This window comes from Rhizophagus irregularis, chromosome 22, assembly GCF_026210795.1.
Source record: "Rhizophagus irregularis chromosome 22, complete sequence".
NCBI classification, from domain to species: Eukaryota; Fungi; Glomeromycota; class Glomeromycetes; order Glomerales; family Glomeraceae; genus Rhizophagus; species Rhizophagus irregularis.
In genome coordinates, this window is record NC_089450.1 from 3,478,499 (window position 1) to 3,506,039 (window position 27,541).

The following is a 27,541-nucleotide window of genomic DNA, read 5'->3' on the forward strand; positions in this document are numbered from 1 at the left end:
AATTTGAGAAAATAAGAAAAGAAGGAGAAAAACTGTTAGATATAGTTGTAAGGTCAATTAGGTATAGGAATAAACCAGATTATAGAAAAATAGGAATTATATCGGTAATAAAAGTAATATGTGAACATTACATACTGAGTGAAGATAATGAGTATATATTAGACGACCGAACAGAAGAAAATTTATTAGGAAATAAGGAATTGTTAACATATAGATATATTATAGAAGATAACGAATTAGATATAAGATTTGCAAAATTTGAAGAATGGTTAGAAAAAATAGAATCAGTAACTATTAAGAATAAAGGATATGGTACTATGAAAAATTTTAAAGAAATATTACATTTAGAAGAAAATATTGCAGAAGAAGAAAATAGAGAGAAAATCAAGAAGTTTCAGAAAAGTATAACATATCAATGGTGGGATGGAAATAAATATCCAAAACCATGGATGAATGATGATTTAACAGATAAGATAATAGAGAAAATTGTAGAAACAAAAGGTTTTGTTGAAGAACAAAGTGACGTAGGAGAACTAGAAAGTTCAGATGATTTAGGAGAATCAAGTTCAAATGAAGGAGATGAACATATAGAAAGAATATACAGAAATTATTGGTTAGAGAATGGTTATGAAATTGATATTGAAGAAATAAGACGAATAATAAATTTTAAAGTAGAATATGAAATAATAAAAACTAAAGAATTTATGAGTTTTTACAAAACTATTGAAGAATTAGATGATAAAGGAATAGAAGAAGAATTAAGAATATGGCATTATATGTATACAATAGAATGTCCAACGTGTAATAAAATAATATTAAAGAAAGAAGCAATAGAAGCGGTAGAATACAACAAAGAATTTATAGAAAGAATATGTAAAAGTTGTTATGAAAAAGAATTAGAAAATGTAAAAGATGAGAATGAATTAGATGATGAAACAGAAATAGAGAAAAGACTAGAACAGTTAAAAAATCTAATCAAAGTTTTAGAAATTGAAGTTTCCGATGGAGAATTATTAAGATTAATGAGTATGGGATATAGAAATGTTGATATATTAAGTGCAGACTTTATAAGAAAATTTCAAGAATATAAAAATGAATCAGAAAAAGAAATAAAGAGAATATTAGACGAATATTTAAAGAAATTTGAAATTGAAGAAAGTGAAGAAGAAGTTGAAGAAGAAAATGATGATACAGATAATTCGGAAAAGATTGGAGAAATATTAGATCCAGAAGAATATGAGATTCGGGAAGAAAATACTGAAGATTTTAATAAAAATGAATTTGAGAATGAAAATGAAAATGTTATAAATACAGGAGGTTTTGGTTTGAATCAAAATTCAGATTCGAATAATTCATTGAATATTAAAGATTCTGATAACGAAAGTGAAATATCTGATTATAATTTACAAGATTTATTTCAAGAAAATATATTATTAAATATGGCAACAGAAGCACAAATAAGAAGAATAGTAGAAAATGCTACAGGGACTCGCACCTAATGCATTAGATAATGCATTAGGAGCAGGACAAACTTTATTAGATAGAATTCAAACTGCAGGAATGGGAGGAATAGTAGGTATGCCAACTTTTAGTGGAAAAGAAGATGAAGATGTTAACGATTGGATTAGACAATTTGAAGTAGCATTTACAGTAAGTGGAAGAACAGAAGGAAATGTTGGAGGAGGTGTATGTAGTCAAAATAAAGCAAATGTAGCAATAACATGTTTAAGAGGAACCGCATTACAATGGTATAATGAAGAAAAAGAAAGAGTAGCAGCTAATTTAGTAAACTGGTGTGATCATAACGATGATAGAAATTTGAAAAACAAATTAATTAATAGATTTACTAGAGAAGATGTTAAAAGAAGAAAAATGATGGAATTGACAAGAATTAAACAAGAAAAAAATGAAAGTGTTGAAGAGTATACTAGAAGATTTAGATCAATATTAAGAATTGCAACTAGAGGTCAAGCATTACATGATATGTATCAAGTAAATTATTATATTCAAGGGTTAGAACCTACATTAGGGTACCAAGTTAGAAGAAGTAGTCCAACGAATTTAAATGATGCAATTAATACAGCAAGAAGAGAAGAAGAAGCTAAAAATGAATTGATAATGAAAACAACAGGTGTAAATATAGAACAAATAAGACAGGAAAAGAATATAGAAGAAATTTTAAAAGAAGAAACGAATAAAAAAGAAGAGAATGAAATATATAAGAAAATGCAAAAACCAGTTAATGAAAAAGATATTGATGAATTAAGTAAAGCGTTAGAACAGTTCAGAGCAGAAAAAATAGCTATGGAAGAAACGTTAAATGAAATAAAAAATCAACAAAGAAGAAATATAAATAGAAATACAAATACAAGAAATGCAAGGATCATGAGATGCTATGAATGCAATGAAGTAGGTCATATAAGACCAGAATGTCCACAATTAAGACAAAGAAATAATTATAGAACGCAAAATAATTTTAATAGGAATAATAATGAAAGAAGAAATAATAATAATAATAATAGAAATATAAATTTAATGGATCACGAAAGATATTATGATAATAATAGATATAATGATAATGAATATTATAATAATCACGAAATATATAATTATGAAAAAGAAATATTTCCAACTTTAAGAAGTGGTAGAAAATATGGAAGAGATTTAGATAATGATTATAATGAAATGGAAATTGAAGATGTCCCAATACCACCAAAAAGAGAATATGATATGAAAATGGATATTGATGGTGAAAGAAAAGGAGGATTTTCTAATAAAGAAGATAGAGATAAAGCATATCAATCAAGAAGAAGACATAACCGATGTGAAAGATGTGGAGTAACAGGTCATTTTATAAGAGAATGTCCAAACCCAGGAATGAAAAGAGGAAATAAAAATATTAGAGTACGAGTTAATGTACCACCAGAAAAATATGTAATGGATATGTATAATGAAAAAGCGAATATAACATATGGACAAATTTACAATGAAAATCCAAAATTTAGAAGAATAGCTAGAAATTATAATGAAGATGATAATGCATGACTACACTCGGACCAACAAATAAAAAGTGCAGATAATAAAAGTGAAACTAGAGCAATGAGAAGTGAAGTTATAATAAAAGGAAAATTAGTATCAATAATAATAGATTCAGGAGCATCAGTTAGTTTAATATCAGATAGATTAAGAAAAGAATTAAATATTCCAATAATAGAAAAGAGTGATATTAGATTTATAATGGCTAATGGAACAAGAGTTGCATCAAAAGGAAAAATAGAAATAACAATAGAAATAAATGAAAATACAAAAATGAAAATAATTATGGACGTAATTGAATCAGTAGAAAAAGAATTAATATTAGGAAATGATGTGTTAAGAGAAAAGAAAGGAATAATAGATTATAATGAAAAGATATTAATATTAAGAGAAGATGGAAAAGATATTGAAATACCAATAGAATATGAAAATAATGACGAAAATATTAATGACGATAATGATAGTGATGATAGTGAAGATGATGATAGTGAAAATGAATATGAAGAAACAAGTGAACGAGAAATATATTTAATAAATAATGAAGAAAAAGGACATATTATAGAGGAAAACTACTAGGTCTTGGCCATAATAATGGAGAGACATTAAAGATGCACAAAGATTGGACAGACGAAATAAAATATAAAGATTTAGAGAAATTACAAGAGAAAGAATTAAAAGATTTAGTTAAAGAATACGAAGATATTTGTATATATGGGGATAAGAAAATAAGTAAAACAAATATAATAGAATGTAATATAAGATTGAAAGATGAAACGCCAATAAATCAAAAAGCATATAGAGAAAGTACAGAAAATAGAGAAATAATAAAAAGAGAAATAGATAAAATGTTAAAAGAAGGAATAATACAAGAATCATGTAGTCCATGGTCGTCACCAGTAGTAATAGTAAATAAGAAGACAGGAGATAAAAGATTTTGTATAGATTTTAGAAAAATAAATCAAATGACTATAACAGACGCATACCCTTTGCCAAGGATAGACGACTTATTAGAAAAATTTAGAGTAGCAAAATGGTTTACAACAATTGATTTAGCAAGTGGATATTGGCAAATAGAGATGAAAGGAGAAGATAAAGAAAAGACAGCATTTATTTGTAGTCAAGGACTATACGAATTTAATGTTATGCCATTTGGATTAAAAAACGCACCGGCAATATTTCAAAGAACAATGAATAAAATATTTAAAGAATACTTAGATAAATTTATGAACGTATATATAGATGATATTATAATATATTCGAAAAATTGGAACGAACATTTACAACATATAAAGATAGTATTAGAAGAATTAAGAAAAGCGGATATGATGTTAAAATTAAAGAAATGTGAATGGGCGAAAAAGAATGTAGAATATTTAGGACATATAGTAGGAACAGATGGATTAAAACCAGATAATAAGAAAATAGAGAAGATTAAAAATTTAAAACCGCCAAAGAATATCAAACAAATAAGAGAAATAAATGGATTATGTTCATATTATAGAAAATTTGTGAAAGGATATTCAAAAATAGTAAAACCAATAATGGAATTAACGAGAAAGAATGTTCCTTTTGTATGGACAGATAAACAACAAAAAGCATTAGAAGAATTAAAAGAAAAATTAATAAATTATCCGATATTACAACATCCAAATTTTGAAAAAGAATTTATATTAATAACAGATGCATCAGGAGAAGGATTAGGAGCTATATTAGAACAATTAGATGAAAATAATAGAGAAATAGTTATTAGTTATGCAAGTAGAAGTTTAGTAAATGCAGAAAAGAGATATCCGATAACAGAATTAGAATGTTTAGCAGTATTTTGGGGAATAAAATATTTTCATAAATATTTATTTGGAAGAAAATTTAAAGTAATAACAGACCATGCAGCATTAAAAGGATTTATAAGTACATCAAAAGTTCCTAAAGGAAGAAGAGGAAGATGGATGATGGAATTACAACAATATGATTTTGAGATAATACATAGACCAGGAAAAGAAAATAAGAATGCTGATGCGATGTCAAGGTTAATATGAGAAAGATAAAAGTTTAGAAAATAATAAATAGTAATGAATAACGAGATAAATAAAATTAAAAAATGGTTGAAAGAATAGGATTAGAAATATATATATTTATAATTCATACAAATATAAATTATCATTGCATATTATTTGAAGATAAAGAAATAAAATTTATTTTACCATTTGAAAACGAAATAGAAAATTTATTAACAAATGGATGAAAAAGAATATGATAAAATTGTAAAGAATATAGAAAAAGAAGAAAAATACGTACAAGAAAATGGAGTTTTATATAAAATTAAAGATGAAAATAAATTTAGAGTAATAAGAAGATTTGAATTAGAAGGAATAATGTATATGATGCATGATCATGAATTATCAGCACATTTTGGGATTCAAGCTACATATGAAAAAGTAAAGGAAAAATATTGGTGGAAGAATATGAAACGAGATGTAGAAAAATATGTAAAAAGTTGTGATAATTGTCAAAGAAGAAATAATCCACAAGGGTTACATGAATTACATCCAATAGAAGTAAAAGAACCTTTTCATATGATTGGAATAGATGTAATAGGACCATTACCAAGAACAGAAGAAGGAAATAAATATATAGTAGTAGCAATAGATTTCTTTACGAAATGGCCAGAAGCAAAAGCAATAAAAGAAGCAAATGCAAAAGAAATATCAAAATTCATTTATGAAGAAATAATTTGTCGACATGGATGTCCAAAGAAAATACTTACAGATAATGGATCGGAATTTAATAATCAATTAACTAAAAATCTTACAGAAAAATTTAATGTTCAACATAAATTCTTGACTCCTTATCACCCTAAAACAAATGGATTAGTAGAACGATTTAATAAAACATTAATAGAATCATTGGCGAAATTAGTAAAAGAAAAGTTAACGATATATAGAAATAGAGAATATGAAGATAAAAATTGGGATCAAAGAATAGCACCAATATTGTTTGCATATAGAAGTAAAATACAGAAATCAAGTAAAATGACACCATTTTATTTGACTTATGGAAGAAGAGTAATATTACCGAATGATGAAGAAGTTAAAGGAATTACAATGATTAAAAGAATAGAACATATAATAGAAGAATTACCAATAAAAAGACATGAAGCAAAGAAGAATATTGAAAAAGCACAAGAACAACAAAAGAAATATCATGACAAAATTGGAAAACGAAAACAAAACTTTCAAATAGGAGATAAAGTATTATACTTTGATGCGGCGAAATACAAAACACATACAGGAAAACTAGAAGAAAAATGGAAGGGACCGTATTATATACGTGAAGTAATAATAAATGGATCGTACAAAATTAAAGAATTAAATGGAAGAATTTTAAGAAGACCAGTAAATGGAGAATTATTAAAGGAATATTTTGATAGAGAAATATTTGAACCATATATAGTAATATAATAAGTTTGAGGACCCGAATTCGATTCTTAATTTATGGGACATAAATTTTTTTAGAGGAGGATAAATGTAATAACTGAAAATATAATAAATAAATGACGCAGTAAATCCTGTGGCGCAGTAGGTCACATGATATGGTTACACAAGAAGAAATGGTTGGGAATACAAAAGTCACGTGACAAGTCACATGGCGCAGTAAGTGACGGATAAACATTTACAGATGGATAAATAATTAGCCAATAAAATTATATTTATAGTTTAGTTTAGTGTAACAAGAAAGTCATATGATAATACATCTTTTATTTCTTATTATTCTTAGAATTTTGATAGAGAGAAAGAGTAGTAGATAGTAGAAATGATTTTCTTAAAATGTATAAATACAAGTGGATTTCGATAGGAAATTCCGCAGTTCAATTTTTGGGAAAAATAAAATTTTTAATTCGCCTTTAATAAAAACTAACACATTCTTTTTGCCTTTTTCTTATGAGTAAAAAGTGCCACATTAATTATTTTAATTAATGGTTTATTAATGTTTTGTAACTAAATTTTATTTTAAACCAAGCATAGATATTATACGAACTCAACACGTCGGTGGCAACATACGATATTTTATCTTAATATCCTATGGGCGGCGTGTCACAGGGTGGGAGGGTATTTAAAGGTCATATAACATATAAGTGTAACGTAAGATTTTTCATATTACATGGGGGTGGGGGAGTATGGGCTTATAGTAAATAGATATTACGTAATAAATGTCACTGCCCTAAATGTATTTAATTAATTAAATTTTGTTATATATTAATAATATTATAAGGATTTAAAATTTGAACGCACCTGCGTTTTGAACGCACTCCCTTTTTTGGGGCACGGCTAAAGCGGGGCAGGGCTGCAGTGGCTCAAAAAATTTTGTACCGGATTCTCCCGACGGCACATAGCGGAAAAATATTTACCCACAGTGGCCCAGCTCGTTACAACAGTGTCACTGTGGCGTGGTTGAGGCGGTCCTTCGTGACGGTGAGGCTCGTGCCAGCACTCGCCACACCCACTAAGGACCTCCCAAGCTCAGCCACAGCTCAACGTTGTGCCGGCTGGGCGCCACAGGTAAATATTTTACCGCACGTGCCACATCGGGGGAATCTGGAAAATTTTTTGAGCCACATTAGCTCCGCTTTAGCCGTGCCCCTTTTTTGGAAATTTTTATATTAAAAATGCTGATCATTTTATCACGTGATATCAGAGAATTTCTGAATAAACGCAGTTTAATGTGTATATTTTCCTCCTCTTCAACTCTACTTATCATGGCAAAAAGGGTTTAAAACTTCATTTTTAACTTATAACATGGGGGTACGTTCAAATGCAGGTGCTTTTATAATATTATATTATGTATATAATAATAGAAAATTTAGTTTAATTAAATTATAAATTAAAACTGAAAATATTAGATGAAATACCAAATTTAATTGATAGGATATATGTCGATTTATAATGATTTTATATTAGTTTTATTAATTGTCTTCCTTATATTAAAAATATTTAAGTTAGAATTTGTTTATATAGTAAGATAATATATTGTAATTTTATTAAATCTGGTACTTGATACAATGTATGGCAGATGCCGGTTATAACTTTAATTAATTATATTCATTCAGCAAGCTTTTTAGCATGCCGTTCCGAATTACCAACTTCTTTACTTTATAAATAATTAAATAATAAAATAACAATGTTATCTTAATGTATCTTGAAAAAAAAAAAATTGACTAAATCCTTCCTTACGTTTTACGTTTTCCAGAAGCTCTAGGTTTAGGTCCCCAATTCTTTTCAGGATTTTGTTGATATCTTACCAACTTAATTTTTCTTGAAGGTGGTTCGGCATCTTTATGTATTTTAAAATCTGCGATAAAACTATAAATATAATATTTCTAATTAATTATCATAAGGAATGTGTAAATTTTATTTCAGATGCAGACCTTGGTTCTACTGCTAATAACTTTCTTGCGGGTGAATTTTCTGCAATATTTTTCATTGTAACAGGATGAAGTTTTTCCTACGAGAGTTCTTTAATATTTAACTTTGAAGGCAATATTAAATTAGATTAGTGAATATACTTACCCACGATCTCATTACATCCCAAATAACATCCATTGGAGCATCGGTTTTTACCGAACCTGCCATTGCATGCGATGCTGACACTTTATAACCTTTGTTCAACAGTGCAGAACTAAAACAGTTATTAATAAAAAAAATTATCGGTTTACTAACAAAGAATATTATTTTGTAAATTCTTATTTACCAAAATTGCTTTAATGGTGGATTTGTACAATTCAATTTACTTGAAAGTACTGAAATACTATGAAAGAGAGGAACATCAATTTCCTATTTTAAAATAATAAGAATTAGAACCAAATTTTGACACTTCCATATTTATAGTTTCGTTCTTACCTCTGAAATTACTGTTAACATTCCTAACATACGTGCATGGGTTCCATACACCTCCGTACTCGAATTTTTTACATGTGTAAGCATTTTTCGAACAAATTCTTTATCATGTATAGAGGAATTCCATATAGGACCTCCAACCTAAAAAAAGAAACAATTCTTTTTTTTAAGTAGATATTAAATAAGAATAAAATACCCTATATAATTACATGAAATTTATTTCCACAATGTTCACAATTGCTATTAACAATAGGTCCAACCATAGGTACATAAGAATTGTTTTCCTTTAATTTAGCTAATGGTTGCAAATAATATGATTTACAACCTGTACAAACATAAATATGTGATGTATTACTGATATCAATAAAATGCACTAAATTAGTACGTTTTGATTGTTTAAAGAAAATTTTCATTCTCTCCTTTTTGCTTACCAGCAATTTTTTTTTACTTCAGCAGCTGAAATTACAACACGAACAAATACTCTAATATAGAAATCTATGCTACAAGATAGCAAAGGAATTATTTGTCTTTGATATCTTGCAGCACATGTTGATAATGTATAGAGAAGAATTCTTAAAGCCTTTAATGATAAATTTATCGTTAGTCAATTTGCATGATCTGTTTTTGAAAATCTTTGCATATATATAAAATAACCAACCATTTCATGACAAAATTCTCCCTTAGTAGGTATCGATCCATAATTTGCATAGCTGATGTTTACATATTTATTTTAAAAAAGTTTGTTATAACGGATAAAATAAATTTTATAAATAAAAAATTCTACCATTTCTCGGGATAAGTTGATCCAGTGAGAACAGCCAAATCGGTACAAGTAATACAAAGTAGGCCTAATCTATCATCCAGTAAGAAATGTTTCGAAAAGAATATAAATAATTACATATTTTGTCATACCTCCATTTTGAACAGATTGTACTGCCGCATCTAAAAAAGGCGAAGCTGTTCCATACGGGTCAATGTCGACAACATCAAATCGTTTATGGTATTCTATATGCTGATACATCAATGAACTAAAATTATTTCAGTAACCTAATCGTTTCAGGTTACAAATTTATATAGATTTTTTTCGTATAAAATTTACCATGCATCACCTTGATTTGCTCTGACTAATTCTTTGCTCAATCCATTATGTTCTACATTTTGGTTAATTGATTTGACAGCATCAGCATCTAAATCATTAGCCACTATAAAATCAATGTTAGGTAGTTCTTTAGCGTAACGAATCGATCGTAGACCGCTTGCTGCTAATGCCTCTAATATGGTAAAAGTATTATTCTTTGATTGTACTATTGCTGTGCTAGTCTCTTTTGTTTTACGTGCTTTTTTCTCTTTCTCTTCCAAGAAAATTTCGCTCCAAGTTCTTATAGCTGCAACTGACATATCTCTATTAAACTGTTGTACTTTATTATAAAATACTGCATTATCTTTTGGAAATAAAATACTAGCTTTCCCTTCAGTGATTACACTGAAATCTTCAATATTGATATTAGAAGTTGTCATGATTCCTCTGATAAAAAATAAATTGGTTGATATTTTAAGGTTATCTGAAAATTTTATTCGTTTGCTAATTCTATAAAAATTGTGAAAACTCTTCGTAAATAACATGATTAGCTGCTGAAATACTTATTCTCTCAAATATATGTGCACATCACGTGAATTATATTGCGTAAAAATCTAGTGTAACTCGAGTGCGTCATCAAACGTATGAGAATAAAATTGATCGAGTGCCAACAAAATATCCTCAATATCGAATTCCTATAATGGTAGGCATTAAACATTAAACATTTGTCCTCAAATAAGTCTGCATTTGCTAAATTATTTCATTTCTTTTTAGTTTCGCAACCAATATGATAATGATATTTCGACTTGGAGTCCCCAAGGTCGTATTCACCAAATTGAATATGCTTTGGAAGCGGTAAAACAAGGGTCGGCTGCAGTTGGTTTAAGATCAAATACTCATGCTATCTTGTTGGCATTAAAGGTAAAGCATTAGAATCTTTGTCGTTTATTATGTTATATAATTATGAGCTTCGTAGCATTATTTGCTATTAATTTTGATAGAGATCCTCTGGAGAATTGGCCTCTTATCAAAAGAAATTAATTCGTATTGATGATCATTTGGGTGTCGCTATTGCAGGGTTAACTTCTGATGCACGTGTATTAAGGTAAAAATTAAATTAAAAATTGCAAGCATCGTACACTTATAACCTTATATCTTATCTTTGTACTTATATTACCTTGAAAAGTAACTTTATGCGGACAGAGGCAATGAAATCAAAAATGATTTTTGATCGACCTTTACCTATTTTCCGCATCGTTTCAGCAATTGGAGATAGTATGTTAACTTATTTATTTTTAATTTAACTGTAAAGATAATTGACATTTAATCTTATGTACAGAGGCACAAGTAAACACACAGAATTATGGTCGTCGACCTTATGGTGTTGGTCTTTTAGTTGCTGGATATGATGTGAGAATAACAATAATTTTTACAAGGTCTGCGTGGTTTTAATATTTATAACTTATCACTTCCGTTTGTTTTATTATAAATAGGAAACTGGTCCACATTTATATGAATGTGCTCCTTCCGGAAATTTTTTTGAATATTATGCCATGTCAATTGGTGCTAGATCACAGTCGGCAAAGACTTATTTAGAAAAGTATTATGAAAGTTTTGCGGAAGGTAATTTTATTTAAAAGAAACCATCTTTATTTCAAGTAATGCATACTAATTGAATTTTAAATAAATTAAAGCTTCATTAGATGAGCTTGTCCGCCATGGACTTAATGCGCTTCGTGATACATTACAGCAGGACAAAGAGCTTAGTACTCTTAATTGTTCTATTGGGATAGTTGGAGCTGATCAAAAATTTCAAATTGTCGAAGGGGAAGCATTGCAAGCTTATTTAAGTCTACTGGATACAGGTGCCCAAGAAGATCAAGGACAAGCACCAATGGAAACTGAGGATTAGTAAATTAGTATAAAATTAAATGTGATTGATTTTGCACCTTTTTTTTAGTAATAAAAAAAAAAATAATAATAATAAATATCAAATTATTATTTATTCGTAATGCCATCATTAAAATTATCATGTGAAAAACGTGACCTTGTGTAATCAGACTGCACTGACACATGATTCAAAATAAATATAATTTTGTTTTACCAAGTACATAAAAATGAATTCTTCCACTTTCCTTCCAGGCAACAATGATAAAACTGTCAGAACCCAATCAACAACTTTTCATATACAACCACATTCTAAACAAAAAGTTTCTTACTTTCACCATAAAGATGTTGGAAACTTTCACTTTGGTGTAGGTTTTATCTAAAAAAAATAGTTGCAATATTACCGTTAATTTTCAAAATATTTATGTCTCTTATAAAACAGTTACAACATCCAATGAAACCTCACCGTTTGACTTTAACGAACAATTTGGTTCTAAGTTATGGCCTGCATAAAAAAATGACGGTTTATTGTCCGCCTAAAGCGACCGATGATGAATTAATGGAATTTCATGAAACAGATTATATCAAGTTCCTAAAAGAAGTAACACCAGAAAATTCTGAAGAATTTGCTGAAGATTTTCCTAAGTTTAACATAAGTGAGGATTGTCCAATATTTGAGGGATTGTATGATTTTTGTCAGATATATGCAGGTGCTTCAATAGGCGCGGCACATCAATTAGCATCAGATGGAGCTGATATATGTATTAATTGGAGCGGAGGATTGCATCATGCGAAAAGATTTGAAGCTTCAGGATTTTGTTTTGTAAATGATATAGTTTTGGCGATTCAGCATTTATTAAGGTTCGTAAAAAAAAAGTTTTTTTGCATGAATTTTATATATTTTACTTAAAGTAGTTCGTCATTAAAAGGTTTTATCCGCGTGTTTTATATATTGACATTGATATACATCATGGTGATGGCGTACAAGAAGCATTTTACGCTACAGATCGAGTTATGACAGTATCATTTCATAAATATGATAGTGGCAGCTTTTTCCCCGGAACTGGAAATATAAGCGAAATTGGTTATGGATTGGGAAAATTCTTTTGTTTAAATGTACCTCTCAAAGATGGAATTGATGACGATAGCTACGTTTCATTATTCAAGGATGTTATATTAGATGTAAGAGATCATTATCAGCCGAGCGTTATCGTATTACAATGTGGAGCAGATTCTCTTGGAAAAGATAGATTAGGAGGTTTTAATATAAGTATTAAAGCTCACGGAGAATGTGTAAAATTTATAAAAAGTTGGCAGATTCCTTTGTTAGTTCTTGGAGGTGGCGGTTATAGAATTTCTAATGTAGCAAGATGTTGGACTTATGAAACTGGAATATTACTTGATACCGAATTACAGCCTGAATTACCACAAAAGAATCATTATTATAATTTTTTTGGTCCAGATTTTTCATTGCATCCACCACTTGTAAGAAAGATGGATAATTTGAATACAAGAAGTGAACTACAAAAAATTTCACAGCAAGTTCATGAATTGTTGAGATTTTTGGATGGAGTTCCTAGTGTTCAAATGCAAGAACTTCCAGGGGATTTACAAGGTATATTGGATGAATCTGATGAGGAATTAAGAGATGCAAGGGAAGATCAAACTGTTGATGTTAGAGGTAGAAAACGTTTAATGTGGCATGATAATGAATATTTTGATGGAGATAGTGATAACGATAAAGATGACGATCAAAATATGGATGTTGATTTAAGCTAAATTATGTAATATTCATTATTATGAGGTAAATTAATTATGTTTTTTTTTAATATATCTGCTGATTCTTGTTCAGAGAATAACTTTTGATTATTATTATAATTCTCCATAAAGAACGCAACACGTATATGATTGCAATATTTGAGGTAAATAGAGGTAAATAAATAATTAATATCTTTGACTTTTAAAATTTTACTAATTCAATTTATTAAATTAATATTCTACAATTTAAATAATGACAAATGCTAACTCTAAATATTAAATCCAAGCAGTCCAACCTTCATACATTACACTCAAATTGTCTATATCAGTTGCTTGTTGAATAATTTTGTCAACCTAATAAATAACTAGTTAGTGGATGTTTAAAAATTAAGGGCAAAATTAAAAGTTATTCTACCTGTTCAGAAACACTCATTTTCGTATTTAAATCAAAATCTTTTCCTTCAAGTTTCGATTTGATTCTACGAATTAGACTAACAGCAAATGAATTCCTTGCTTGTGCTAAATATTTTCATTAAAAAAATAGTTTGAATTTCTTAATTAAGTTCATTAAAATAAATTCAAAGTAAAAAAATCATCATTTATTACCTATTCCAACGTTTCCAGTGACCTGAATTCCTTCATCAGCCATAACAAATGAACCACGTCTTACTGTATTATTATTATCTTTCAATGATAATTCTTGATCATCTTTTTGTGGAGAAATCAGGTTGTTGTAAACTTCATTTTGTTCTGTATATTCAACACCATTTGAGGTATTGTCTTGATCGTGTTTTATTTCGGGGGGTGCCAAAATTTCTTCATTTTCTAAATTTGTTCCAGCAGGCGATTGTTGGCGTGAATTCTTTTGATCGCTCGTGGAAGCCTCACAAAGTGTAAATAGTAGTTCAAATATGCGAGACAATGAATCAGAAATATCAGAAATAGCTCGAATCTACAAGTATAAATTGAAATTAATAAACCCTATTAAATGATGATAAAAAAAAATTCTTAAAAAAATAAAATATTACGCTTTCTCGATTTATATTTTCCAATATAGTTTCATTTTCAGAATCTGCAACAGCATTATTTCTACCTTTCTGATTTCCATCAAAAACTGTTAGCACATTATTGATAATCGTGTCTGCTTCAGTATCGAGTTTTGACCATTCGCGCATGAACTCCTACATGTAATATTATATAAATATTGACATTTATATATAGAATAATAAAAGTTTATTATATTACTTTCGCCCTGGATCGAATATCCTTTCCATTATCATCAATGTCTACTTCAACATTCGTAATCGGTTCGATCAAAAGAATTAAGTCAAGCATTAAAGAACGAATTTCTTCAAATGTATTATGGAATTCTTTAGCAATAATTTCAAGTTTTCGGGATATCCCTTTGTCCATTGATTGATCCAGCTAAACATTTGGTTAATTATCAAATTTTTTTTTTCCTTTTTATGCATATCCAAAATCATAAAATTCTTACCTCTAAGGCTGATAATTGTTGAATAATGTCTAATTCTGAGTTAGTTGTAGATTGTTCTCTAAATATGAGAAATATCATGTTATGAAATGAGATATGAGCATAATAGAAAATGTATATCATATATTATATCTACCCATATACGATCCCTTCAAGTCTTTTAACCAGTTGAAGGGTATCTACATCCATCGCCGTAGTCTTTTCAGTTACCGTTCGAAATGACTCTAAATGTAAAATCGAATTGCACAAACTCACTATATGTTGCATCTATTATAAGATTTTATATAATATTTAGTCAATAAAATAACCCATTATCCCAAAAAAATTAAAGAATTTATTCCACTTACCCTTTCAAACTCTTGCGCAAAAAGAATTTGTTGATTTGTTATTGATTCATTAAAAGATTGTAAAATTACTACATCGCTTCCTGCAAATTGTTTTGTAATCAATTCGGCAACATCAACTTCAATTGCTCTATATTGAGTTACTAACTCTTGCAATAATGTATCCAGTCTAACAAATCTGTTCACATCTTGCTTCAAATTTTCTAAGAACTAAACATAGATTGTCTAGATTTAATAATTATATTTTACATTTATAGTTAGTTATATAAATAACAGTACTAGATTAAATGGTTTACCTGCTTTCGAATTAAACTTTCGTCTCCGACCAATGTCTCATTTATCCATTCAAATCTCATTAATTCCATTTGGCGCTGTTGTAATTCCATTTCAATTTCAGTTTTTTTCATATTTATCTATAAATATAATTTCATAAGATAAGAAAATTCGATTGAAGAATTAACAAAGATTTTTACATACCATAGCAACGATATTGATCTTGGACCCTAAATAACAATATTGAGTAACCTTTTGCATTTGAGATTGAAATTCTTCATTTGCGAAGTATCCACTATTAATTAAGTTCTCGACACTAAAAGTTGTTATTGCTCCGGTATTATCAGTCTCGTTTGCATCAATTCCGGCTCCAAATAAATTACCAAGTTGATTAATTGAAATATCAAGTAAATGTTTAATACTTGGAATGAAAAAGTCAGAAATACACCAATATACAACTTGGTAAAGCCTTTGAAGAGAATCAGAACTATTCTTGAAAGACTCTGTCATAGCGATGGAAGATATCCATGCATTGTTTTGATTGGGTTGGTAATTTTCTTTACAGAAATCTTCACATGCTAACAAAACATTTGAAATTACCTAAAAGAATAAGAAAAATAATTTTAATTTGTTTCATAATAAATTTGTATAAAAAATTTATATATTTACATTAAGTTTATGAACAGTAAAATCATCCAAAACGCTTTCACTAATTAAATATTCTCCAACGTTCTGTAAACCGAGAGACTCTTTGAATAAATTCTAAATACAAAATTAAAGTATTTATCAATAAACAAAACATTATTATAATTAACAATATTAAACATTTACCTGAATCTTCATAATAGAATTTTGTAACTCACTAAATAATTCATCAAATCCATTAATAATTATGCTGATTCCCCCATTTATTGCTTGGTTGCCACTTCCTTCATTATAAATCATATCACAAATTTGTTTGAATGATTGGTTCTATTGTTTGAAATATTTATTATTGGTCTTATTTTTAAGAAACTTAAAAATTACAAGTAGCAATAGTTACCATCGAAAAAACTACAGAATGAGCCTCTGTATTTTTCATTTCCCAATAATTAAAAGTATCATTTGATAAATCACATAAGATACCATTATATGGCTCTAAAGAATTTGGAGAATTACATAACATTTGGAAAACCTTTGGCAAGATAATGTTCTCGAAATTATTAAATAAGGAATATATAAACCGGGTAAGTTGTAGCAGTTCAGTTGTAGTCGATAAAATATGTGTAAGAGTTTCGTCATTTGGATTTGTCACTAAGTGTAAAAAATATAAAATTAAATCTATTATCAAAACAAGAGATGTTAATGAGTATACAATATAGTTCTAAGTGTACCTGTTGCAAAATGGATATGATGATAAATGAAGAAGATTGTTCCTATGAAGGTTAAGAAACCAGATTTATCTAATACTTGATTAGATAATACATTTCTTACTGCTTGTTGGAAATTATCATCAAATCCCATAAATCCGAACACTTCGTCCATAGTTCCATTAGGATTGACCAATTTTTCCTTTAATTCGATAAGTGAATTCACTGTACATGCCAAGCTAAGAATTCTTCCAAATTTTTGCCCTTTCAAATTCTGTTCAGAAATCAAATTGTTTAACATAATGTGTAAAGTTGAGTCACTTAATCTACCATTTTCTGACGAAATCACTAAAGCTTCAGTGATTGTTAAACTTTCTTGTAGAATATTTGAACATGAAATTTGAAGTGTTTCCCAATTTTGTTTAAAATCATTTCCATCATTTCCAAATTGATGATGCGGGTTCTCCAAATTAACATTTTCAAATATTTTTTGAAAATCTTTTTTTTCAAATCCAGAATCTAAAAATTCTCCTAGCAACAGCGGCCACTTTCCATAATAATCTTGGGATAATAATACTTGTATAATTGGAAGTATTAAGGCTCGATAAAATTGTAACCTTTCAAGGCAATTCTTAAATGCATTATTACGCTCATTCATCCACCCAAAAAATTCTTGATTAATATTTGAACAACGTTGAAGGAGATGATCATTTGTCGATATAATTTGTGTGAAATTTCCAAACAGCGGTGATCCAATCTGTGAACTTGATGCAAAAGCTTCATTGTACATTACTTGTAAAAGTGGTCCCTAATCAAATTTTGTAATTAATTAACATATACATATAATAGGTAAGTTGAACCTAAAAAAAGCTTTTTTTTTTACCTGTACAGACTGGATAGCCTTTTCATGTTGCGCATGCCATAATGCACATTCACTTGCTCTCTTTGAGAGTGTTGATTTTAGACTTTCAAATTCTAACTGATTATTATTAACGTTCTTTACTACCCCTTGGCGTATTATTTCAATATTACTAAGGCTCCGATCAGCCTGAATACTTTGGGATCGTTGTGGATCATTTGTTGGTGTTTCAATACTTTGATCGTTTTCATTATGATTATTACGTAAATTTTCATATGATTTTAAGAAGTCCGATACAATACTTGATAGTTGTTTTTGATTATTCTCGAGTGGTACTCGAAGTTCAGCTAAAAAAAAAAAATGTTAATAAGAAAAAAAATTATAATTAAACCGAAAAAAAAATTATATTCTTATATTTACCGATTCTTGAAGTTAACAACACAATATTCTCTTCAAGTTCCATTATCTGTTTATCTTTATTTTCTGATAAATCTTGATTCCAATCGACTAAAGGATCATAAACGAAAGCTTCAAGCAAAGTTATTAACATTTCTTTATTCTCCCTCATTACTCTAAGTGCATGCTCACACGCAATTCTAAAGACTCCTTCTACTCCTGTGATGCCAAGTGCTGTTTCTAAATTTTGTGTAAGTCGGAAAGGTATAGTTTCCGGTACACGTAATTTCTTCCCTTTCTCAAAACAGACATTATAATCAATATGTATAACTTCTCCTTGATTAAAATCGATTAAAATATTATCCAAATGTCTATCACCTAATCCAATTATATAGCCTATAATTGACATTACAGCTAATGATCTCGATAAAGAAATATTCTTATCCCACCATTCAGAAGGACTAGAACATGATGACCAAACTTCTTTTTCTAACAAATCTGAAGGAGTCTCCGAAATTAATTCAAGGAATACTGATTTCAAAACGGATTTTGGCCAATTGCGCCTTGAAGATGATGTAGCCCATCCTTCTTTCTTTAATGCCTTTCCAATTTTTTCAAAAAACATATCACTTGGTCGGAGTGGATTACCAGCGATCTCCGCATTGTTATTAGTTTGTAAAAGTTTTGCAAAATGTTCTCGATGTTGCCACTTCTTGTAGAGAACAAACATACATGTAGCATTTTCGACCCACTGAATCATACCTGAATGGTCACCTAAAGGAATCACTGCATAGTGTCTAGCCCTCAATTTTCTGCTACGAGACTGCTTGTCCCTATTGAATAAATCATTTGTAATTCGCAGTAATTGCATAATTCTCTCGTCCAAATGAAGATCTTCAAGGCCTTTGAATAAATATCCATATTGCTTCCCATCAGAACCAAGAAGAACCAATTTTTTAGGCTTTGTTTTTGTAGGTAAAATGACTACATTATCATTAAATGATTGAATGAAGACAGTCTCATTGTGCGTGGTTAATCCAGGCATCGTAATTTGCGACGATTTAATTTTACTTAAGAATGGGCTAACATCTGACAGCTTTAATGTTCGACTTGTATGTAACTCTTTCGTCAAGTCCTTATGAACCTGTATTCATAAATTTAAAAATGTTTCTCAATTATAATATGTATAATATTTTTTTTTTTAATGATAATTTTATACTCACACTCCTGAACAGATCCCATCCTTCCTTATACGTATTCCATGAAGTCGGAGTACGTAATTTTTCTAATGCATTACGGATTCTACTTCCAAAAGTTTGATTAAACCACTGTTCATGTGGTGTCGACGCTGTTGCAATAGTAATATTATACAGTCTTTCAAAAGACGAAATTACAGGTTTCATGATTGCATCATAACTTTCCTTCGTGATTTTACTTCTCTGGTCAGATGTCAAGTTAAGATTATCATTAATTCTTTCGAATTCATTCTCAACTTTATGTAATCGTCTATTGATATCAAGTTGTAATCCACTGATTTTGTTTAACCATTGTTCTTCCCATAAAACTGTGATGTGCTGTAACTCCTTAATGACTTTACGAATTTCGGCAATTAATGCACCATTCGAATAATCCAAACTATCAGCAATTTTCTTAAGTAACTGATTATTCTGTTCGCTAGCTCCGCTAGAGTTTGATGCGACAACTGTATGATATACGACTAGTTGAGGTGAATTAATAGCGATTGCACAAAGTAGTTTACATAGTTGTTGTTGAACAAATGGCTCAGGATGATCTAGTCGCGAAAACAATTGAGGAATAATTTTTTCCCAGGCTCTATAATCTATATTGTCAAATCCTCGAGTAAATTGAGATTCCAAACAAGTTCCATACTTCACTAATAATCTAAATAACCTAAGAGCTGCGGTAGTTATGTCTGATTCTTCAACAGGTTTATTGCAAACGTTCTGAAAAGGTCGAAGTTAGGAACATGAGATATTATTGTAGACGAGAAAAAAACTCAAAACCTTTGTATCACCTCAAATTTATTCATTCTTTCATTCTTTTTTCCATAAGCTAATTGGAGATATTTAAAATATCCTTCTACTGCACATTTGTAAGAAGTAAAAATTTCTTCTTGCAAATTGTGGAAAATTTTTATAATTTCTTCTGTAGATTTTTCAGAAATCCAAGGAATAATTTCCTTAAACTCCAATTCATCATTTTCAAATTTGGAACGAGATTCGAATTTTCTTAAGAAAAGCTGAAATAAACCCTAATATTAAAAAAATGTGAATGAGTTTTATATAATTAAAATAAAAATCAGCGCAAATGCTATTTTGTAACTTTAATACTTTAAATAATACATCAAATTCGACCAAATTGTCATGATTTGAATCTTTCCAATCATTTGTTACAAGTTCTTGAATTTTATTTCGCGGGACAGTAATTAAATTAATGGTAGTTTTATTACTACCAATTTCTTCAAGTATTTGTCGTCCTCTTTGATAATGATACGTAGCATATGAGAACCAAGCTTTATCATAAGAACTATCCCCTTCGACAGCGCGTGACAGGCAAGATTCCACAATAGACCTACTTTCGACATAATTTATAGGCTCGGTTTCGTTGGTTTCCTTTGTGATTGTTGCATTCAGGAGGAAATGGATTTCGGAGAGGGTTTCATTACTTATTACATTTTCCGAATTTTGTAACCATTTGGCAATCTTTAGATAAATCCTCTGTCCAAATCCTTGCAAATCATAAAAAGCAGCTGAAATATTCTTATTATCGCCAAATACTGAGCAAGCACGAATAATAGCTTCTTGGGATTGGCCTTGAGCGTACATTGTTTTAGCCTGTTCCATAACAACTTCAGGAGGTGAATCTTGCTTCCAGTGATCTAAAAGTGAATTTGCAATTTGAAAGGCAGAACTTTTTCTTGCGATTTTAGCCATCATAAGCTTAAATACATCAACTTTTTCCTGCAATTGTTTAGATTGAGAAGTTTCATTTCTTAAAGTGAGCTGATCTATGCTTGAATTTAATGCGCTCCATATCTCTAAATCACTAACAAAAGTGTCTGTAAAAGATATGTGCTGATATTCTTTAGTATAGTCTACAAATTCGTTCAAAAATGTTTGAATGCTTTCAACGTCAGAATTTGCAATTGATGCTTTAGCCAACAATGGAATTGTATTTATGAGTGAACTTTCAAAGGAATATCGAGAAGCAGCTTTCAAAATAGCATATACGAAATGATGGTTTGGTTCAGAAGCTTCTACATTAAGAGTTCGCGCTAGCATTCCACGGAAGGAACAGAGAGAGTATATAAAGTTTGCTGCACGAAGATTAATATGATGCTCAGATATTTGTGGGGGCTTAGATTCAATAAGTTCCCATGCAGAAAAATGTTCTCCAACGTAGTGTTTGGTCAACGATTCCAAATAATGTTGGTTTAACTGTGCCAAAGGGTCTGTGATATTTCCGTTAAGATCAAAAACATTTAACCATTCAGCGAGAGAAGATAAATCATTAGTTTTACAATAACTATCAATTATCTGAAAAATTAGTAAAATTGGAATGTAAGTTAATAAATTCTCCAAAAATCAATAAAATAAAATTTGGCTTACTTGAGAAGTCAAGAATTGAACTTGCGGAGATATCACTAGCATTTCTGGATCAAGTTTAAGAAGACTGTTTAGGGCTTCTTTACTCTCCTTTGCAGCAGATTCATATTTTGCTTCCGCAAATAAATGAGAACTATTCATCCAATAAAAATGAGCGGAATTTGGAATGGTTTTGTTTGTTGGTTTGCGCTGAAGCAAAGTTCCTGAAGCCGATCAAAGATAAATTTTATTATGTCTCGAACAAATTTTTAAATGTTATGCTCAACTAATACTCACGTTGGGTAGGAGACTGTGGTAAAACGGCTATATTAGTTTTGTTTCCTGTCTGCATGTCATCAGGTTGACCCAATAAACTAGGTTCTGATTTTTCGTTACTTACGCAAATACGTTTTGACCAAATTAATAACCCAATTATACTATCAACAGCGTTTATTCTTTGGAGACACTGAACTAAAGTAGACAATAATTTAGCTAAAACACAAAGGTAAAGCAAATAATGTTGATTGTAACTCACCAGCATCCATTAACATTTGTTGGAATTCCATTATCCATGTCATTCTGCTTTTAATTACGCCTTGTTTCAATAAATTAACTCGCTCCGCAAGAGACTAAATAAAACTAGATTAGCTTAATTCAAAATGATATATTTACTAGAAATTATTCAAGGGAAATTACCAGCAGACAATGCCTAATGGCCAAAGTATCATGACCAACAATCTTGGAACCTTTTACAATACTAGACCTAATTCGAGAAAACCAGTCATCACAAACTTTGCGATTGGTTTTAAAAAAAACTATACTTGCACGTGGGGCTTGCGGCAATTGTCCAAGAGCGGTACCAACAGCTGCATTGTATATTTGAAGCTCCAAGCGATCGATTAGGACCAATAAATCGCGTAATTGATTTAAATTATGCAAACTTAAAAATATACATTTAATTAACAAATAATTTAATCTAATTTCATTAAACGAAAAATCTATTACCTATCATGAATACTCGTATCATCGAGCTTATAAACGATAGTAGCATCTTGTATTAGAAGGTCATTTAACCTTTTTTCAAAAGCGTCGAATGTCTAGTGCATTATGAAATTATGAGTAGATATCAAAAAAATATTTCACCGAAAATCAGTATTAATAATGAATAAAATACTTGTTTAGGTCCTCCAAATGGCGTCCGTAGCCTAGACAATACACAATAACGAGCGACTTCCCAAAGGCTCCAAAACGTGAGAAGATCGTTAGAGTTGGCAATTGCACCAGCTATATCACTTTCTGAATATACTTTGATAAAATTTTGTTGTTATTATATTATATTATAAGCCAATGATTGTAACAATAAAAAATCAATATACCAAATTTTATATCATCCTCTTCTTCAATAGGATTTCCTTTGTCGAATCCCTCAACAGACTGACATGAATGAAACAATCGAAGCCGCCATTGACCTTTATAATATACATCATCATTTATGATATCTGGTTCATCTTGAGAAGATAATAAATCTTTCATGCCAAGGTGCGACATTACAATCTGAAAGTGTGGTGGTCTAAAGTTGCCTAAATGAGGAGTTGCAGAAACATTCGTCTAAATAAAAAATCAAAATCAAAAATCTAAAAATTAACCGAAGCATGTTGCAAATTATATAATAGTAAATCACGTACTTTAAAATTTACGATAAACTGATCTACTAAAGGGTCAATTCGAAAAGTACCATAGAGAGGATTAAGGTAATCAATTAATCTTGAAAATTCACTTTGTATATTGATGTCTGAATCAAACAATCTAAAAATAAAAGAAAAAATAAAATATTAATTAAGTTTTAGAAATTAGTAAAAAAACCAATAAAATATTTACCTGTGTGCAATCTTGATCATAGCGTTCTTATGCAATTTAAGAGATCCAAACACGTCAAAGTAACCACGAATAATTTTAGGTATTTGAAGACGAATATCATTACTTTTGACAACTCCTAATTAAATTTTAATTTTAATTTAACAACATAATAATAATGAATTAACCTGCACTTAACTTACTTGCAGTAATAACCAAAGAAATAATAATATTTTCAATTTCTCTTCGAACGTTTTCTTTTATTTCTTTTGAATGAAATTGGTAACCACCACAAAATTCTAAAAATTCTTTAAACCAATCAAGTGCTAAAGCTAAGGTACTTAATGAGATTTCATTTGGAAATCGAAGGAATGCAGTAAGAATAGTAACCATGGCACAAAAAGCTGAGGGAAGTGGAGAACCAATTTCGATTTTGGTCATAAAATAATTCTTACTATTAAAATATAGTTAATTAACAGAGAATAAATTTATTAGATAAAATTAACTTATTAACCAAAATGTAATACCTTCGACACGTTCGCCGCAAAGCCTTAAGCAAAGTACACATAACTAAAACATCAAAATGACCACTTTCCCCGATCTTATTTGACATGACATAAAAAACCCAAAAAATTTCTCGATTGTGATGCCATGAATATGCAAGATCTGTCAGAATTTCAATATCGAAGATAAGTATTGAAGTAGCGGTCCTAATATTTATTGAACAGTCTTTCAATGAGCTATCGTTAGAATTTAAAAGAGATCGTAAGCTCTCGATAAATTGAACTAAAGTTTGATCATGTTTAAATTCATTTCTGTTCAAAATATCACTCCAATGTAACTGTGAAGGGATTCTTGATGAAGTATCTGAATGAAATAATATACTCATCATTCTTCCAATTTCACTTGTTATATTATGAATCAAAGTCATTTCATCAGTTTCAGATCGAGGAATAAAAGAAGCTTGATTTTGAAGCACAATATGTAACATATCCAGTAAATCAGAACTCATACGAGCACTATAAGAATTCCAGCGAAGTTTCATCAAAGCGGAATCTGGATTTATTAGAATATATATCACCTCAGGATGAATTGAAGGTATCCATTGTGCAAGAGTCTAATATTTTAGTATAAAATTAGGAATATAAATATATTTATTTTTTTAATTTTAAATAATAAAAATAGATAAATAACCTGAAGAAATCCATCAAACCACTCATCCACGCTTTGTATCGAAAGATCCATATGAAAACCATTGTGAATTTGCAACAACCAAAATTTAGCTGATTGAATTTGATGTTGTACAAAAAAAGGTTTTCGCGACATGCTCAATGTTTGGATAATTTGTTTTCCTGAAAAAGTCAAAAACTTCTTTGTCAAATTTATTGACAAACTTTTGGACTCTATAATAATTACATAGTTTGACTTAAATCACAATGATTTAATGCAGCTTGCACCTTTTTCGAACCATTCAGCATCCATATACATTTCTCCTATAACCAATATGAACTTAATAATCCAAGCACGAAGTCGATCATATGGATGCGTACTTTCATTAATTGTTGTTTCATTAAATTCATCTGATGATACTTGAGGTAAAATCGTGGCAACAGCATCGGCCACTGCATGAAAACAACTAAGAATGCAAAACAACATTATTTTAATTTGGAAACTTTTAAGATAAACATATATATTGTCGGTTTACCTCAACAACGCTTTAATATTACTCTGTATTGTCTCTTCTTCGGCCGTTTTCTTGTCAATTTGAGGTCCTTCTTGAGACACAGTCACGCCTGTGAAAACTTCCATGTCCGCCAAAAAATGACTCATCAGCTCATAAGCAAAATTTAAATATTGAGACCAAAAAGGCCGTAGTTTTTTGAAAGTTTCTAAAAAGAAGCAGATTAATTTATAAGTACTAGACAACAAATTAAATATTCAATTATTATAAAAGTAAATACCAGCGATAAGACTTTGAAGAGAGTCTGATACAGATGTATCAATGTACCATCCAACCAATAAATCAATTACATCCTACGTATTTATTTAAAGAAACCCACAATAATATGTGGATACATACTGATAAAAAATTTCTTTAGAAAGAGATCAATAAAAGAATATAAATTAACTACCTGAAATCGTTCTCCAAATTCTTGGGGATATTTTTCCGCTATTTTTTCCAACACTTCTAAGATGCCCGGAAAACAATCTGACCTATCCATCGAGTCAAGTAAGCCTTCCAAATCCTGAAGAAGTCCAGGAATAAATTGCTGGAAAGGTCCCGAAGTCGAGACATTTTGAGAAGTTCCCGAAACATTGCGTGAGAGGACCTATACATATAATATATAATAATTAATATTTGAAATCAGGTAGATTAATTCAATAAAATTAAAGAACCTTTGTTCTTACCTCTTTAAGAGAGAACAATAACCAAATTTTACGTTCCTTTTCTCTTTCAATAGAATTTGTACTAGTAATTTGTAGCCTTTCAAATAACCAATGAAAATATGAACTTATTTCATTATTCAAATTAAAAGCAATTAAGGCTAAACATTTTGCCACGGTAGTTTTAAAGTTTACGGTCGCTCTGTGGAGAAAAAAAACCATCATAGTAAATGCATTATAATCAAACTTTATATTTAATCAGAAACCACCATTTACCGAATGTCTTCAAAGACAGTTTCAAATACTGAGGAATTTCCTTGTATTCGAGTAACTGCATCGAATATCTGCATTTTTTCCCAAGACGAACAAGGGTCTGACAGTAGGGAATTAATTTGATGTACATGAGATAAACGTCTCTCATTTTCATCGCTTATACGTGAAAGAAGTGAATGTATGCGTGAAAGCTTTGCAGACTCTAAAATTAAAAAAAGATTAATAATAATAAATAACGGATTTAATCTGTAATACCATACCTCTATTTTCCTGGCTGTGTGAATGTTGAAAATGCGATTGCGTTTGGTGCTGACGGTGTTGATAGGAAGAACGCCTACCGTACCTATTTCTTGATCCACTCATTACAAAATTCACGTTTTAGCGATCTAAATTGCAAATCTAAAAAATATTAAATTATTATGACGCGTAAATAATATAGTCGTGATATTGGAACAAAAATTTTGGTCTTAAACTTCTCGAGATCTTGTGCCTGTGTAACTTAAATGATCTTACGATCACATGTTTCTAAGGAACTGATAACTTAATTAATATAACAGATAATATATTATTATATAATATATTATTATAGGATTGCAAGAATAATATAGTTTATATATTAATTCCATGTAACAAAAATTTTAAGATAAAATAATTTTGGTCAATATTGAATTTACAGAAATGAAATAAATATCAAAATATTTGTCTCAATAAGTAAAAATGGGTATCTTTACAAAATATATGATTGAGATTAAAGATTAATTTGATTTTATAAAAAATATAATCTTAATTTCAAACTAATCATAATTGAAATTTCATATGAAATTTCAATTTTAAATTAGAAACAAAAAGCCAAATTAACCACTAGATATATTAAAATTACAAGTTTTAACCTTTTTTTGTTATAAGGATGCTTATATATAAGTAAATTTATACATTTGGTATATTGTAATATTAGCCAAAATTATTATAGTATTGGTCAAGAATGCTTACTTTTAGGTAATATAAAAATCTGGAAATGCTTTAGAATTTTATAGTATATATAAATTTGTAAAATAAATAAA

General features: G+C 29.4%; 4 protein-coding genes across 4 annotated transcripts; 2 read left to right on the forward strand and 2 right to left on the reverse strand.

Moving 5' to 3' along the window:
* Positions 1–7,954: 7,954 nt before the first annotated feature.
* Positions 7,955–10,546, reverse strand: OCT59_014919 (uncharacterized protein). Its single transcript, XM_025320375.2, has 12 exons — positions 10,027–10,546; positions 9,840–9,955; positions 9,712–9,775; positions 9,586–9,637; positions 9,359–9,507; positions 9,137–9,281; positions 8,931–9,068; positions 8,782–8,864; positions 8,601–8,709; positions 8,459–8,535; positions 8,265–8,393; positions 7,955–8,181 (listed from the first exon to the last, which is right to left on the reverse strand). The coding sequence occupies exons 1-12, from the start codon at positions 10,443–10,445 to the stop codon at positions 8,133–8,135; spliced, it is 1,530 nt and encodes a 509-aa protein (XP_025171519.1). The 5' UTR covers positions 10,446–10,546; the 3' UTR covers positions 7,955–8,132.
* Positions 10,547–10,672: 126 nt separating this feature from the next.
* OCT59_014920 (Proteasome subunit alpha 1) lies at positions 10,673–12,029 on the forward strand. The gene is made up of 7 exons (XM_025320374.2): positions 10,673–10,708; positions 10,780–10,926; positions 11,007–11,110; positions 11,192–11,280; positions 11,345–11,415; positions 11,499–11,628; positions 11,700–12,029. The coding sequence occupies exons 1-7, from the start codon at positions 10,706–10,708 to the stop codon at positions 11,915–11,917; spliced, it is 762 nt and encodes a 253-aa protein (XP_025171518.1). The 5' UTR covers positions 10,673–10,705; the 3' UTR covers positions 11,918–12,029.
* Positions 12,030–12,122: 93 nt separating this feature from the next.
* Positions 12,123–13,800, forward strand: OCT59_014921 (uncharacterized protein; the record flags this gene model as incomplete). Its single annotated transcript, XM_066150322.1, has 5 exons — positions 12,123–12,260; positions 12,335–12,753; positions 12,822–13,573; positions 13,668–13,696; positions 13,783–13,800. The coding sequence occupies 5 exons, from the start codon at positions 12,123–12,125 to the stop codon at positions 13,798–13,800; spliced, it is 1,356 nt and encodes a 451-aa protein (XP_066002500.1).
* A 50-nt stretch (positions 13,801–13,850) lies between these two features.
* Positions 13,851–26,843, reverse strand: OCT59_014922 (uncharacterized protein; the record flags this gene model as incomplete). Its single annotated transcript, XM_066150323.1, has 39 exons — positions 13,851–14,004; positions 14,066–14,169; positions 14,257–14,602; positions 14,679–14,831; positions 14,896–15,075; positions 15,146–15,203; positions 15,279–15,409; positions 15,490–15,696; positions 15,783–15,899; positions 15,964–16,359; positions 16,429–16,521; positions 16,591–16,731; positions 16,802–17,052; positions 17,133–17,916; positions 17,992–18,314; positions 18,388–19,507; positions 19,587–20,327; positions 20,399–20,635; positions 20,715–21,920; positions 21,993–22,192; positions 22,266–22,278; positions 22,369–22,439; positions 22,504–22,597; positions 22,665–22,908; positions 22,974–23,065; positions 23,143–23,273; positions 23,345–23,576; positions 23,654–23,774; positions 23,847–23,961; positions 24,026–24,276; positions 24,350–24,939; positions 25,017–25,174; positions 25,280–25,458; positions 25,528–25,711; positions 25,784–25,856; positions 25,955–26,152; positions 26,232–26,409; positions 26,484–26,682; positions 26,741–26,843. 39 exons carry the CDS (start codon positions 26,841–26,843, stop codon positions 13,927–13,929), a joined length of 10,092 nt encoding a protein of 3,363 aa, XP_066002501.1. The 3' UTR covers positions 13,851–13,926.
* Between the last annotated feature and the right edge of the window lie 698 nt (positions 26,844–27,541).

Coding starts and splice junctions, on each gene's coding strand:
- OCT59_014920 (XM_025320374.2), top strand. Junction 11,281..11,344: donor CGTTTCAGCAATTGGAGATA/GTATGTTAACTT, acceptor TCTTATGTACAG/AGGCACAAGTAAACACACAG. Junction 11,416..11,498: donor TTTTAGTTGCTGGATATGAT/GTGAGAATAACA, acceptor TATTATAAATAG/GAAACTGGTCCACATTTATA.
- OCT59_014919 (XM_025320375.2), bottom strand. CDS start 10,445: ATGACAACTTCTAATATCAATATTGAAGATTTCAGTGTAATCACTGAA. Junction 9,638..9,711: donor TCAACTTATCCCGAGAAATG/GTAGAATTTTTT, acceptor TGTAAACATCAG/CTATGCAAATTATGGATCGA. Junction 8,182..8,264: donor GCTTCTGGAAAACGTAAAAC/GTAAGGAAGGAT, acceptor TTATTTATAAAG/TAAAGAAGTTGGTAATTCGG.